Below are 15,407 nucleotides of genomic sequence, written 5' to 3'. Positions count from 1 at the left end.
TTAATTCCTGTGATCCAGGTCTTCTACTTATTTTGATTGTTTCAGGGAGAAAGTTTCTTATTTTGTAACTAGATCTAGATCTAACTTTTGACTTTCTTGGTTCTTCCCGGCCCCCTGCCCTTTCTTCCTCCCCTCCCCCCCACCCCGCCACCCCCATCATGGGGTTTGAACTCAGGGCCTAGGCGCTGTCCCTGAGCTTTTCCACTCAAGGTTAAACACTACCTCTTGGAGGCATGGCGCCCCTTCTGGTTTTCTGGTGGTTAGTTGGAAATAAGTCTCACAGGAACTTTTCTGCCCTGGTTGGCTTTGAACTGTGATCCTCAGATCTCAGCCTCCTGAGTAGCTAGGATTATAGGTGTGAGCCATCAGTGCCCAGAGGTACTTTGAATGACTTGAGTCTGTTTTTATTTTTACTGTTTCTGTTTTTACTTTTGCTATTTCCTTCATTCTACTAGTTTTGGTTTTACTTTATCCTGTTGCTCTTGTTGCTCCTTTCCCAAGATTTCAGTATATCTGTATATGTACTGAATATATGTGTTTATATATATTCTCTCTATATACATATATACATACTGGCAGTGCTGGAGATTGAATGTGTATATGTTCACATCTATGCTAGGCAAGTGCTCTACCATTGAGTTTTATCCCCTTATTGGTTTTTTGTTTTTTTTTTGATTGGTTGGTTGGTTTGGGTTTTGTTGTTGTTGTTGTTGTTGTTGTTTTGTTTGTGATAAGTTCTTACTATGGAAATCAGACTTGCCTCAATTTATGATCCTCCTATCTCAGTCTCCTGAAAGCTGAGATTTTAGGCATGTTTCATGATGTTAATTATTGACTTAATTGAGATAATTCACATACTATATAATTCTTCCACTTTAAAGTTTGGGGTACCAATTCCTTTGTGTGTGTGTGCTGGTCCTGGAACTTGAACTTGGGGGGCCTGGGCACTGACCCTGAGCTTCTTTTGCTCAAGGTTAGCACTTTTCCACTTGAGCCACAGTTCCATTACTGGCTTTTTCCTTTTTTGATTGTTTAGTGGAGATCAGAGTCTCACAGACTTCACTACTAGGGCTGGCTTTGAACTGTGATCCTCAGATTTCAGCCTCCTAAGTAGCTAGGATGACAGGCATGAAATACCAGTGCCTGGCTCCTTTTGTTTTTTTAATTGTAGTGAATAGGTAAGACACATAGTATAAAATGTACCCTTTTAAATATTTGGAGAGGTACAATCAAGTGGCATTGTGTATTCAGTGTCAGGCCTTCTTTATCCCAATCAGAGACTTTCCACTCAACCCCTCAAGTCTCTGGCAAAGTATTCTATGAAGTTGCCCATTCGAGGTGCTTCAGGTAAGTGTAACCATAGAGCATTTGTCCTTCTGTGTCTGGCTTTCACTTAAAGTCAAGTTCTCATCTACATTGTAGCTCATCCGAATTCCTTTTTAAAACCTTGTTAACAGTCCATCGTCTGCACGCATCACTTCTGTGTATCCATTCATGTCTGTGGGCATCTGGGTGGCTCTTACCTTTTGCCTATTATAAATAAAGCTGCTGTACTCAGAGGCACAAACATCCGTTGGATTCTTGCTTTCTGTTCTTTTGTCCATGTACACAGAAGCAGGATGACTAGATCTTTTACCTGCTTAACCCCTTCTGTCCATGGTGTTTGGACCATTCGATGTTCTTACAAGCAACACACATCCGTTTTCACAAACGTTTGTTTATAAAACTACAGCAAACAGTCATCCTATCAGGTGAGACATTGTACATTGTTGTGTCTTGTTTTGCTGTACTAGTAGTGGGGCTTGAATTCAGGGCCTGGGTGGTATCCCTTAACTGCTTCTACACAAGGCTGGTGCCCTACTATTTGAGGGCCACACCACTACTTCTGGTTCTGTCATTGGTTAATTGGAGAGAAGAGTCTCACAGACTTTCCTGCCTGGGCTGGCTTTTTAAACTATGATCCTCAGATCTAAGCCTCCTGAGTAGACAGAGTTATAAGGCCTTGTCATTGTGTTTTTAATTTGCATTTCCCGAAGGACTGTTGATGCTGATAACTATTTCATAGGCTTATTGGCCATTTGTAATATCTCTGGAGAAATTATCTTTTCAAGTTCTTTACTCCTTTTTGATCTAGATTGTTTTGTTGTGAGTTTTTATTGTTGGTAGTACTGGTGGAAATGGGGCTTGAACTCAAGGCATGGGCACTTTCCTTGAGCTTTCCTGCTCAAGGTTAGTGTTCTTATCACTAGAGCCACACCTCCACTTCCAGCTTTTTGGTGTTTAATTGGAGATAAGAGTTTCTGGGGCGGGCTGGGAAGGTGGCTCAGTGGTAGAGCGCTTGCCTTGCATTCATGAGGCCCTGGGTTCGATTCCGCAGCACCACATAAGCAAAAAGAAAAAAGCCGGAAGTGGCGCTGTGGCTCAAGTGGTAGAGTACTCGCCTTGAGCTGAAGAGCTGAGGGACAGCGCCCAGGCCCAGAGTTCAGGCCCCACGACCGGACCCAAAAAAAAAAAGTTTCTGGGGCTTTCCTGCCTGGTCTAGCTTTGAACCTGGGTCCTCAGATCTCAGTCTCCTGAATAGTCAGAATTACAGGTATGAGCCACTGATGCCCAACAATAACAGTGTTCTTGGATGAAACAAATTATTTTAATGTTGGCAAGCTTAATTTATCTATTTTCTTGCCTAGGTGTTCAGTTTCTCCTCTACCCTTTACCCAATCCAGGGTGATTACAATTACTGTCTGTGTTTTCTTCTAAGAGTTTTAGCTCTTATACTTAGTGCGTACATTTCCTTTCTTCTTCTTCTTTTTTTTTTTTTGGTTGGCTGTGGGGCTTCAACTCTGGGCCTGGGCGTGTCCCTGAGCTCTTCAGCTCAAGACTAGCACTCTACCACTTAAGCCACAGTGCCACTTTTGGTTTTCTGGTAGTTCATTGGAGATAAGAGTCTCACGGACTTTCTTGCCCAGGCTGGCTTTGAGCTGCAATCCTTCTCGGCCTCCTGAGCAGCTAGGATTATAGGTGTGAGTCACTGGTGCCCAGCATGTTCAGGTTTCTTTGGGGTTCATTTGTATGTATGGTGTGAGGGAGGGGTCCAACCGGACTCTTGTACTTGTGGATTACTCTCACACAATTTCCTGGGACAATTCAATATCCTCATAGAGAAGGTGAAGAATGGTGAAGGTGGAGAAGGTTGGAGACTGTTCTTCCTCCATCCAGTGGCTTTGGCAGCCTTGTCTAAAACCAACTGGCCATCGATATTTGAGCTTATTTCTAAATTTTCAGTTTCGATTCCACTGTCCTGCCAGTCACTTTGGATGCTCTCGTTTTCTTGCTTTACATTTTCTGTGCTGAAAAGTATCTTAAATACGTTGCTTCATTATTATTTAAAAGAAAAATTTGTTGAGGCAGGTCTTAACTAGGTAGCCTAGGCTGGGCTTGAACTCACAAACCTCCTGCCTTTACCTCTTATGTGAGCGATTACAGTCAACACTTCAGGGTTCCATTGTTTCATTTGGCATAAAGTTTTACCAGAGCAAAATCTGATAACTTCCTTTTCCTTACTAGCCACATTATAGTTTCTTCCATCGTATGTGTGTGTGTGTGTGTGCGTGCACGCATGTGCGTGCGTGCAGGTGCATGCACACACCAGTCCTAGGACTTTAACTCAGGTCCTAGGCACTGTCCCTGAACTTTTTTTTTTTTTTTTCTCAAGGCTGGTGCTCTATCACTTGAGCCACAGTGCCACTTCCGGTATTCTGGTGGTTCATTGGAGATAGGAGTCTCAGGGAGTTTCCTGCCTGGGCTGGCTTTGAATGGAGATCCTCAGATCTCAGCCTCCTGAGTAACTAGGATGACAGGTGTGAGCCACCGGCACCCAGCTCAAAATATATTTTAAAAGTCCTTAGGGGGGCTGCGAAGGTGGCTCAGTGGTAGAGCGCTTGCCTTGCATGCATGAGGCCCTGGTTCAATTCCTCAGCAACACATAAGCAGAAAAAGCTAGACGTGGTGCTGTGGCTCAAGTGGTAGAACACTCTCCTTGAGCTGAAGAGCTGAGGGACAGCGCCCAGGCCCAGAGTTCAGGCCCCACGACCAACAAAAAAAAAAAAATCCTTAGGATTCTTTTCTCTATGGGAAAATGGCCCCCCAAAATGCCTTCAAAACCTTACAACATTTTCAGAAATAAAACGGGCCTGCTCTTCCCACTTACCTCAAATACCCTGAACAAGCGGTATCGGATGTCATAACTGGTCCACAAGACCATGAAAAAGGCATTGAGAGAGATGGTGGTGATGATAAGTGTCCTGAAGATGCCGCTCTCTATGACCTTCCTCATGAACGCCTGGCACTGATGGTCTCGCCTCCTAGGAGAAGGAGAGGGGAAGGTTTGGTTACCATAGGAGAGCTACATTCCCACAATACACCCAACGAAGGGATGAGGGGCAAGGGAATATAAACACATGCACATGCAACCCCTCCTCCCTCCTTTGTTTTTTTTCCAGTCAAGGAGAACACTCTAGCATTTGAGCCAAAGCACCATTTAAGGCTTTCTGGTGGTTTACTGGAGATGAGTCTCATGGAGCCCGGCGCCAGTGGCTCACGCCTGTCATCCTAGCTACCCAAGAGGCTGAGATCCTGAGGATCACGGCTCAAAACCAGCCTGGGCAGGAAAGTCTATAAGACTCTTATCTCCAATGCACCACCAGAAAACAGGAAGTAGCACTGTGGCTCAAGTGGTAGAGTGCTTGTCTTGAGCTGAAGGGCTGAGGGACAGTGCCCAGGCCCAGAGTTCAAGCCCCATGACTGACCAAAAAAAAAAAAAAAAAGTCTCATGGACTTCCTTGCCCGGGCTGGCTTTGAACCTTGATCCTCAGATCTCAGTGTCCTGAGTAGCTAGGATGACAGGTGTGAACCACCAGCACCCAGCTTCCTCCCTCTGCCAAGGAATCCTCTGCCTTTATTTATTTATTTGGTCATGGGGCTTGAACTCTGGGCCTGGGTGCTGTCCCTCAGCTCTTCAGCTCAAAGCTAGTGCTCTACCACTTGAGCCACAGTGCCACTTCTAGCTCTTTCTGTTTATGTGGTACTGAGGAATGGAACCCAGGGCCTTATGCATGGGAGGCAAGCACTCTACCACTGAGCAACATTCCCAGCCCCTCCTCTGTCTTTATTCATTGGGTCAATTTTTTTGTGTGTTCCAGTACTGAAACTTAAACTCAGGGCCTGAGCACAGCCCCTGAGCTCCTTCGCTCAAAGGTAATGCTCTACCACTTGAGCCCATAGCCCTGCTTCTGGCTTTTTGGTGGCTAATTGGAGATAAGAGCCTCATGGACTTTCCTGTCTGGGCTAGCTTCAAACTGTGATCCTCAGCTCTCAGTCTCCTGAGAAGCTCTGATTATGGATATGAACTGCCAGTAGTCCGTGTAGTCAACCAATTTTGTTTAGTGATGACTACTGTCGGGTAATACAAAGACACAATGTAAACACTATTAAATATTCTCAGTCCATAAGGAAAAACTAATAGCAAGAAGTGGAGGTGTGGCTTAAGGGAAAGTCTTGAGTGGAAAGGCTAAAGGACAGCACCCAGGCCCTGAGTTCAATTGAGTGGAAAGGCTAAAGGACAGCACCTAGGCCCTGAGTTCAAGCCCCGGGACAAACAAAAAAAATATCTAAGAAAAACCACTAGGCCAGGCGCCAGTGGCTAACACTTGTCATCCTAGCTACTCAGGAGGCTGAGATCTGAGGATCAAGGTTCAAAGCCCGCCCAGGTAGGAAAGTCTAGCGTGACAGGAGTGACCACAGGTATCCACCTCCTCAGCACAACTCTTAGCAACAGAGAGAGGGAGTGATTTACTTCAGATTCTTGATTCTTGAATGGACAGCCTCAGATGCAATATGTAACAATGAACCAGAAGCTTTTTTCTTAGATTCCTTGTCCACATGCTGGGTCATTGTTCAAATTTTCAAGCTTTACTCCTCACTTTGGATCATGTGACTGAAAAAAAAAATCTCTGCTCAGGGATCCCTTCTGTCTGGACTCCAGGGGGCAGCAGAGAGGGGTCCACCAAGGGAATCTCTGCTTTATGAGGTCACTGCCTGGGCATTCCAGAGGCCACTGGTCTGCAAGCCTGTCCTCGGATCCTTCTTCTCACTGATGGTAGCTGCCTCTGTACAGCAAGAATACGGACTGGGCAGAAGCAAGGAACAGGAAATCAGAAGTCAGGAGCGTATTCAGGATCCAGTCAAATCATCCATCTCTTCACCTGGATAGGTGGGCACGGGGCATCCTGAAATGAGAAGCCCAAAGACCACATGTGCTCCAGCAGCAGCAGCCCACACAGGCCCATGGCCTGGGGGGCATTTCTCTAGTAGGACACAGCTGGGCATGTGGTGCACGCCTGTAATCCCAGCCATAGCAGCCAGCAGGCCTGGCAGCTTGGGGAATCCTCTTCTGACCAAGGAGCTGGTTGAGACACCAAACCACACCTTACAGCTGAACACTGTCATGGGTCTCAATGCTGCAGGGGCATCTCACAGAACTCAAGGTTCAACAGTGTAGTTCTGGCCGGGATTAGAAAGCCTGCAGACCATTCCATCCTCATACTGTAGCTCCACGCACCGATGGAAGTCAGGCTACTGCTCAGACACCTCAATCGCCCACCACTTTCCGCCTCCGGCCAAATCATCAAGAACACCCCCACTTATTCTTATTGATCCAGGGTTCCTAAACCCTAACAAGTCAGAAAGCTAACTACCATTTCCAGAACTTCCATTAATTTCGCTTGAGAAAAAGACACTGTGAAAAAAATGTGCTGGCCCTGGCTTATCATCTGTGGAGGTCATCTGAGGAGGTCATAGGTCATGTCTGTTTAATTCCTCTCTAATGATCTGTTCAGAAGGAAGGAGGAGGAAAAACAAAAGCTTCCCACATCAGAGAAACCACCATCATCACACAAGGGGCAGGAACAGGCTAGCGCCCCGGGGGCCTCCATCTTTGACAAGGTCTATTTCAAGATGCAAAGTCAGTTACTTGAAGCAAGTCTGGAGATTCAGTCTGCCCGACCTCCCCACCTGATGGACGCTCTTTGCCTCTCCCTAGTATAAAGTTTATGAGTTCCAGTAGATACAACACCTTTCACATAGACTTGGGTCAAACCCTCACATGGATGCTAATTGGTGACCATGTTCCCAGAAGAGCCACATCCTGCCCTCTCCACGATTCTTCCCGTCCTCCATGTTTCCACAGTTATCAAACACAGTCCCTGAGGATTATGGTCAAAGGGATGGCATTCATGATCCAGTACAAGGAGTTAAGGGACACCACAGAGGAACAAACCAACCCAGAAGGGAGAATATTCTATCTCTGTCAGTGGAGGAGTGGGGAGAGAAGAGACTTGCTCTAGGTTCAGCATTTGAGATGGTGGCATTGTGGCATGCATGATAACCACGGCTTCCCTGGGATGCTTACTGAAGGGCCGAGGGTCATGCCATGCTATCTGGAATTTGCCTTCAGATGCCAGGTTTGGTTCCCACCTGGGGCATGGGGTGGCCGGGGAGGGCCAGGTTGCTGCTTGTAACAGAATCATTCTCTGGCCTCTGAAGTTGGATGCCTTACAAAAATGATCCTCATTAAACCTTGAAGCTGTGAACTCACGGTTCAGGGGTCACAACCCGCAAATGATGAAAAGCATCCTCGGCTCCTCCCTAGCTCTGTGAGTTCAACAGTGACGGTGGGTGCTTGTGCCAGGGTATCTTCCTGCAAGCTGTCTTCTCCTTCAACAACAACAACAAAATACAACCAAAAGCCTGGCACCAGTGGCTCATGCCTATAATCCAAGCTACTCAGGAGGCTGAGATCTGGGATCACAGTTGCAAGCCAGGCCAGAAAGTCTGTGACACTTAACCTCCAATTAACCAGCAAAAAACAGGACTTTGGAGGTGTGGCTCAAGTGAGAGTCAGCCTTGAGCAGCAAAAGCTAAGGGATAGCACCCAGGTCCCGAGTTTAAACTGCAGTACTGGCACACACATGTGTATGTATACACACACACACATACACATCCAAACCAAGACAGTTTTCTCAATATTTGTGACTTCTGTATTGTAATTAAGTACATAAGTTACAACAGCAGCTAAGAGCCAAAGCAACTTTAGCTTCCTAAGAATTACTATATAACAAGTTGTCATGTCGAAAACGAACTTTACAATTTTGGTGGGGGGGGGGAGGATTGGGTGGGGGGCAGGGGGAGGCTGGGAAGGGGAAACAAAGGAGGAGGCTACAATGCTTGATAAGAAATGTACTCATTATCTTGCCCAGGTAATTGTAACCCCTCTGTACAGTATTTTCACAATAAAAAATAAATAAAAAAATTAAAAAAAGAATTACTATATAACCCCATTATGATTCTTTTTCTAACATATACCTATTCTCTAACACATCTATAAAAATCATGATTTTGAATTTCTGGATTATAAAGCGTGTGAACATTCTCCTATCCCAATTTTTGGTCTTTAAAAACACTACTTCTATAACTTAATAGTTACCTGGGTTGGTTTATCATATGTATGTGAATAGATACAATGAAAAAATGCCTCAGGCTCAGGTTTCGATCATTTTGTATTTAAGAACTGATTATACAAAACGTAAAACTGCCAGTGGGTTTACAAGGCCGTCTGTTGGTGAGCGGTGCCCGCCACAGCCTCTCGCCTGTGCTCAGCACGGATCCACGCACACGAGGGGGCAGTCACACCGCAGCGGCGACTTTCTCAATAAACTGCGCCAGCTTCACATCTCTCCTGGTCAGCCCGCCGCAGTCATGGGAGGTGAGAGTTATCTGGACCTAAGAAAAGGACAAGTGGATTTCAGGGCGCTGGAATTCTCCTTGGGTGGCTCAGAAGTCAATCTATTATTCAGCGATCACATTTGAGACTGGTGGGATTAAACGATTTGGAAAACACTGAGTCACGAATAAACCCAGTGAACGCCGGGGGCCAGCAGCCACCCAGGATAAAAAGGATGAGAGAACTCGGCCGCCAGGGTCTCAAAGTCTTGCTTCTTGCGGGGTGGGGGGTTTGGGGGGGAGCCATCAAGTTCCATTTGAACTCCAATAGTCAAATTATACTGACTATTTTAAGGCCACTGAGAAAAACCAAGTTTCCAAATGTAACATCTTAGCAATCATGTTAGGAAAGCACATTTCCAAATAAGGGAAGGGGAAGATTCTTGTTGTTGTTATATTTTATTAGTATCAATTAGTTGTAAAAGGGGAGGAGGGGGCTTTTCATATAGAACATTGCTTTTTTTTTTTTTTGTCGGTTGTTGGGCTTGAACTCTGGGCCTGGGCGCTGTCCCTCAGCTCTTCAGCTTAAGGCTAGTTCTCAACCACTTGAGCCACAGTGCCACTTCTGGCCTTTTCTGCTTATGCAGTGCTGAGGAATTGAACCCAGGGCCTCATGCATGCAAGGCAAGCACTCTACCACTGAGCTACCTTCCCAGCCTAGAACATTGCTTCTTAACAAAAAAATTAAAAATAAGGGGCCAAGAGAAGCCAATTAGGAACAAAAGATTCATCCTTATATTAGGATATTTTATTATGTTTTAAAATTACAAACATGAGCCGGGTGCTGGCAGCCTTTAATCTTAGCTATTCAGGAGGCTGAGCTCTGAGGATCACAGTTGAAGCCCGGGTAGGCAAGCCCATGAGACTCTTATCTCCAATTAATCACAGAAAAATGCTGAAAGTGGCGCTGTGGCTCAAGTGGTAGAGTGTTAGCCTTGAACAAAAATGAGCCTAGGAACAGTGCACAGACCCTGAGTTCAAATCCCAGGATTGGCCAAAAAGAAAAACAAATTTACAAACATGGTAAAGTTTTCTTTTTCCAAAGTGTACATAAAAAGAGAATATAACTCCTCAAAGAATCCAGATGACAGACATTCCAAACAAGTGACCACAGACAAGGACATCTTCGGGAGAGAAGCTTCTTCTTACTCTGCCCTAAAACTTCGTAGTCTGTCCTGTGTCTGCGGAGTTGAACAAGCATTATGTAAAGTACAAGAAGCTTAGTGAGGCTAGAGCGTCCTACCTGCTACCATTTCCTTCCAGAAATCACTCTCAATTTGAACATTTCCCCAATGGCTGGTGTCCAAGTATAATTTAGAAACCTAACCTGGCCCAACTTCGTCATATTCATTCTAGGAGGCGAGCATGAGCGCATTCACCATGCTTATGAACGGTCATTGGAGATAAAGAGTCTCACGGACTTTCCTGCCCTGGGCTGGCTGTGAACCGTGATGTCAGCTTCGGACACATTGAACACGGGCAGACTGGGTTACCTTGTTGTACACGTTGAACCATTCGGGGTGATGGTTCATCTTCTCCGCCTGCAGGGCCACTCGAGACATAAAGCCAAATGCCTGCAGGGAAAAAAGAAGACAACGATGAAGAAAAGGTCAGGATGACGGCATCCAGTGTCCTGGGCCCTGGAGAAGTGTGCAGGGGGGCGGGGGGGGGGCCGGGCAGCACAGTACCCTGCTGCTCAGCAGGAGGGGGGGAACAATCAGCCTCAAATAAACAAACCAGGAAATTGGTCTCACCCACTGACTGGTCTGGACTGTTTAATTGTCCTGGGGCCTAGCACTGGAATGCCTCCTCCCTTCCCTGCTCCCCTCCCCGCCAGTCCCCTCCCTACCCCAGCCCTGGGTGTCTCTACCTGGCCTCAGGCCTGAGCAGGCAGCCACCTAGCCGACAGCTCGGTTGCTTTTGTTTTGGGGACTGGGTTGCTAAGGCACAGAACACACAGCACAGTGCACAGCGCAAGGCACTGGCAGGCAGGCAAGAGCTACCGGCTTCCTTACCACACCTCTCGGGGCAGGATCGGAGGCTCGCCCGCCCCTCGGCTCCCCTCCCCACTGGCAAGGGGGCGGGGCTGCCTGCTGGGGTCCTTGGCTGGTGCCCACACTGCTGTTGGAGGGGACAGGGCTGGCCCTGGGCCTCAGTGAAGCAGCAAAGGCAGCCCGGCCACAGGCCACCGCGCGGTCCTGGGAGGCGCCGCATGAAATGCAGCAGAAGGCAAACTTGCTCTGAGAGCAAGAAAAAGAAAAAAAAAAATTTTTTTTGCTTGCTTGCTTTCAGATTTTTATGAGGGTGATTGCCGACAATAGCACTGTGAGAAGGCTGAGCACCCCTGAGACTCAGGTAATGGTCCCAGGCCCACCCACATAAACCAATATTTAACTTTGTTACCCTATCCAGAAAAACCTACCTGACGTCAGCGGGGCCACTGCTCTGCTATTGGACTCTAGAGTGCGTTTCCTGCTTAGCAGAAAGACAAGCCAGGCCATCTTTTTATTTTTTCCCCATTGGTGGTGGGGCTTGAACTCTGGGCCTGGGCACTGTCCCTCAGCCCTTCAGCTCAAGGCTAGCGGTCTACCACCTGAGCCACAGCGCCACTTCCAGCTTTTTCTGCTTATGTGGTGCTGAGGAATCGAACCCAGGGTCTCATGCATGCAAGGCAAGCACTCTACCACTGAGCCACCTTCCCAGCCCCTAAGTACAATTTTTAAACACACATTCAAAAGCCATCCAAATTGATCTTTTCCTCGATGTTGCATATTTTCCTTCAGCTGCCATGCATTTTAGACAATATCACAATTCTGACAAACCATACAGAATTACTTATAGCTCATTCTTAGGAACAAGGATATTCAGTCAGCTCTGAGGACACAGATCATTCTACCGTCCTCAGCGTGACAGAATCAAATCTTCACGATACTCGCTTGCAAGGTATCTTACCTCCCAGTAAGAGCTAAAGATCTTCAGGCCTCCCGACTTCACTCAATGAGAGAAAGCTAGAAATAGCTCAAGGCAGCATGGACACCATCAACAACCAGTAAAACTTAAACAGCACAGGACCAAGGACATGAGCAGAATGAAACAAATTAACAAGAACTAAGGAGAACTGCAAAATAATAAATACCTAAGACAAAGGAAATGTAAAACTAAATGGTACTTAGAACAAAAGAATGCAAGAGAGGGGAAAAAAAGGCAGACATAGTTCAAGAAAAGCTTCCAAAAAATGAAAGATGTAAATCTGTAGATTATAAAAAAAAATTTGCTCATGAATATCTATCCTAGTAAAGTCAGTGAGCTTGGAAGAGAAATCCTTGACATCTAGTAAAAAAGATGAATTCATATGAAGGATGAAAAGAATCTACTTCCAGGCTGCTAGTAGCTCATGCCTGTAAATCTACCCAGGAGGGTGAGCTTTAAAGCCAGCCAGGGAAGACTAGTCTTCGAGAGTGTATTTCCAAAACAACCAGCAAAAGGCTAGACTGGAGGTGTGGCTCTAGTGGTAGAGCACCAGCCAAACAAGCATTGAGGCTTTTAGTTCAACCATTGTTAAGAACCTACCAACTTTTAAATTCCTCATACCAACATTCGATATAAAATCAGAGGAACAATTCCTATACAGACTTCAGAAAAAAACAATAATTTTATTATTTATTTATTTTTGCATCCAGTCATGGGGCCTGAACTCTGGGCCTGGACACTGTCCCTCAGCTCTTCAGCTCAAAGCTAGCGCTCTACCACTTGAGCCACAGTGCCACTTCCGGCTTTTTTTAGCTTATGTGGTGCTGAGGAATCGAACCCAGGGCCTCATGCATGCGAGGCAAGCGCTCTACCACTGAGCCACCTTCCCAGCCCCAAAACAAGAATTTTATACCCAGCCAAACTACTGTTCAAAATCAAATGTAACAGGCAGATATTTCAGAAATGTAATGATTCAACCAATCCTCTCAAGCCATCCTTCCTGAGGAAACAAATGGAGAGCTGGAAGAGATAAATGGAAAAGCTACACCAAAGCTACTGTCAATCAGAAGGTAAATTCACTCAGCCATAGGAACACATCTAACATATTGTGGTGATAAAGTTACAGAATAAAATGCAAAATGGGTAGAAGGAAAAGGGAAGGAGCTAAGGTAGACAGGTGACACCAAAACCTCTGAAAGCTCAACGATCATGTTTTACAGACATGTCTATCTTAAGAGCAAATAAAACATACATACTAAAGCTAGGCGTAGGGTAGACTATACCCCAGCACTCAGAAAGAGAAGTGGCGAGAGGATCAGGAGTTCGAAGCCAGCGTCAGCTACATGGTTCAGGTTTGACCTGAGCTACTCAACAAGACTCTACCTCAAAAAAAAAAAAAAAAAAGTCACACACCTGTAGTTGTACATGTTTGCACAACAGAACTAAAAAATAATATAAACTACAACTGAACAGTAACAGCAAATTAGAACTAGCAGAAGAACAATTCTGGCAGCTTGGTAGGAACACTACCTGAAGAGCGAGAATGTTGGTAGCAAGCACTGGAGAGAGAGATCTGGAAAGGTTTAATGAGGCTGCATGTAGCCTGCCTACCTCAAATGATTCCCACTTTTCTTCTTCCCCGCTTCCCTTCCCTCAAAACTAACCAAAACAAGTGTTTGAAGACACATACATACATATGCAAATTTTATTATTTAAAATTATAGTTATATTAGCGGGGTGCTGATGGCTCATGGCTATAATCTTACCTATTCAGAAGCTGAGAGCTAAGGATCACAGTTTGAAGCCAGCCCAGGCAGGAAAATATGTGAGACTCTTACTTCTAATAAACTACTCAGAAAAAGCAGGAAGTGGCACTGTGGATCAAGTGGTAGAACACTAGCTTTGAGCAAAAGGAGCTCAGGGACAGTGCCCAGACCCTGAGTTCAAGCCCTAGAACTGACAGACAGACAGACAGACAGACAGACACACACACACACACACACACTAATTATAATATCTATAAAGTCAAAATTAAAAAACATTCCCACACAAAGTATAACTTAAATGAAATTTTAAAACATACCAAAAAATCCATATCATAATTTAAAATAATGGAGAAAAATACTAGTTTTTTCATGTTTTATCAGACTAAACATAGCTGTCCAAAAAATAAAGAGCCTAAATCCAGCAATTAAAAAAAAGAAACCTGCTGAGTATCAGTGGCTCCCAGCTGTAATCCTAGTTTACTTAGGAGGCTGAAATCTGAGGGCTGCAGTTCAAAGCCCACTGAAACAAGGGAGTGGGTGAGACTCAATCTCAAGCACTAAAGAAAAAAAAAGCTGGAAGTAGAGCTGTAGCTCAAGTGCTACAGTGCTAGCCTTGAGTAAAGAAGGAAAAAAAAAAAAAAAAACTCAAGGACTGCAACCTAGGCTGAATTCAAGCTCCAGGACAGAAGAGAGGAAAGACAAGAAAGATGGGGGGTGGGCGGGGGAGGAGGACGGAGGGGAAGAGAAGGGGTGAGAGAAGAGGGAGGAAGAGAGAGAGATCTTAACACTGGATCACAAAGCAAAGTTCAACCACAGGCAATAAAAGCACAATAGCAAATACAACACACACACACACATACACACACACACACACACACACACACACACACAATCAGATAGGTTGGCATAGGGCAAAACATTAAAAGTTATAGAGTGGTTATTTACTTATATAAAGTACATCCACAGTAAAGATCAAGTAATTATGATTATACTACAAATAACACAGCATCAAGATTAATGAGACACAGGACAAACAGAAGCATTTATGATTGGAGACTTTAATTTCTTCTCTCAACATATTATAGATTAAGCAAACAGAAGTAATGACAGGACATACTTACATACAAAATTTAAAAGGTAAATCCAATGTATTTTAAGCTCTAAAAACTAAGACTACAGCTTTTAAGTACCCACTGGATATTCACAGATATTGAATATATTTTACTCACAATAAAAAAAAAAAACTTAATTCCAAAAAGTAGAAATAGGTTGCCAACATTCTCTGATAAAACTAAAAAGAAAAAGATGTAAAAAAAAATACCACCTGTAATTATTTTTAAAGTCTTCTTTTAAAACACTTGATCAAAGAAGGAAAAAACTTAAAATTAAATAAAAACTAATAATGCAAGTATTATTATACTTAGGACACATCTAAAGCAATAACCAAAGTAAATATAAACTTTAAAAATATGTAAATGAGGGGCTGGGAAGGTGGCTCAGTGGTAGAGCGCTTGCCTTGCATGGGTGAGGCCCTGGGTTTGATTCCTCAGCACCACATAAGCTGTGGCTCAAGTGGTAGACGCTGGTCTTGAGCTGAAGAGCTGAGGGACAGCGCCCAGGCCCAGAGTTCAAGCCCCACGACCGGACCCCCCCAAAAAATGTAAATGAATAAAATAGTGGGGTAGAGTTTGGTCAGTAGGGAACCTGCATGAGGCTCTATGGGTCACACAAATAAAGTTAACAATCAAACTACAGGAACAAAAATAAAGTTAAGAATCTAGCCTTAGCCAGGCAGCGGTAGCTCATACCTAGAATCCTAGCTACTCAGGAGGCTGA

The 15,407-nt window shown here is 44.9% G+C and overlaps 2 protein-coding genes across 2 annotated transcripts in view; both read right to left on the bottom strand.

The window, feature by feature from the left end:
* Catsper3 (cation channel, sperm associated 3) overlaps positions 1-5,949 on the bottom strand; it is an 18,256-nt gene extending 12,307 nt beyond the window's left edge. Inside the window, exons 1-2 of the mRNA XM_013015996.1 lie at positions 5,852-5,949; positions 4,208-4,361 (exon numbers count right to left, since the gene is read on the bottom strand). Coding sequence (XP_012871450.1) covers positions 4,208-4,361; positions 5,852-5,949 — 252 coding nt within the window. The remainder of the gene's footprint in view (positions 1-4,207; positions 4,362-5,851) is intronic.
* Positions 5,950-8,344: 2,395 nt separating this feature from the next.
* Positions 8,345-15,407, bottom strand: part of Pcbd2 (pterin-4 alpha-carbinolamine dehydratase/dimerization cofactor of hepatocyte nuclear factor 1 alpha (TCF1) 2) — a 47,626-nt gene continuing 40,563 nt past the window's right edge. The window contains exons 2-3 of the mRNA XM_013016045.1: positions 10,329-10,409; positions 8,345-8,835 (exon numbers count right to left, since the gene is read on the bottom strand). Of these exons, the coding sequence (XP_012871499.1) occupies positions 8,740-8,835; positions 10,329-10,409 (177 nt within the window). The 3' untranslated portion in view covers positions 8,345-8,739. The remainder of the gene's footprint in view (positions 8,836-10,328; positions 10,410-15,407) is intronic.

Source organism: Dipodomys ordii, unplaced genomic scaffold, assembly GCF_000151885.1.
Source record: "Dipodomys ordii isolate 6190 unplaced genomic scaffold, Dord_2.0 Scaffold29, whole genome shotgun sequence".
Taxonomy (NCBI): domain Eukaryota; kingdom Metazoa; phylum Chordata; class Mammalia; order Rodentia; family Heteromyidae; genus Dipodomys; species Dipodomys ordii.
The sequence above is the reverse complement of the archived record's forward strand: the minus strand, read 5'-3'. Positions and strand labels throughout refer to the sequence as shown.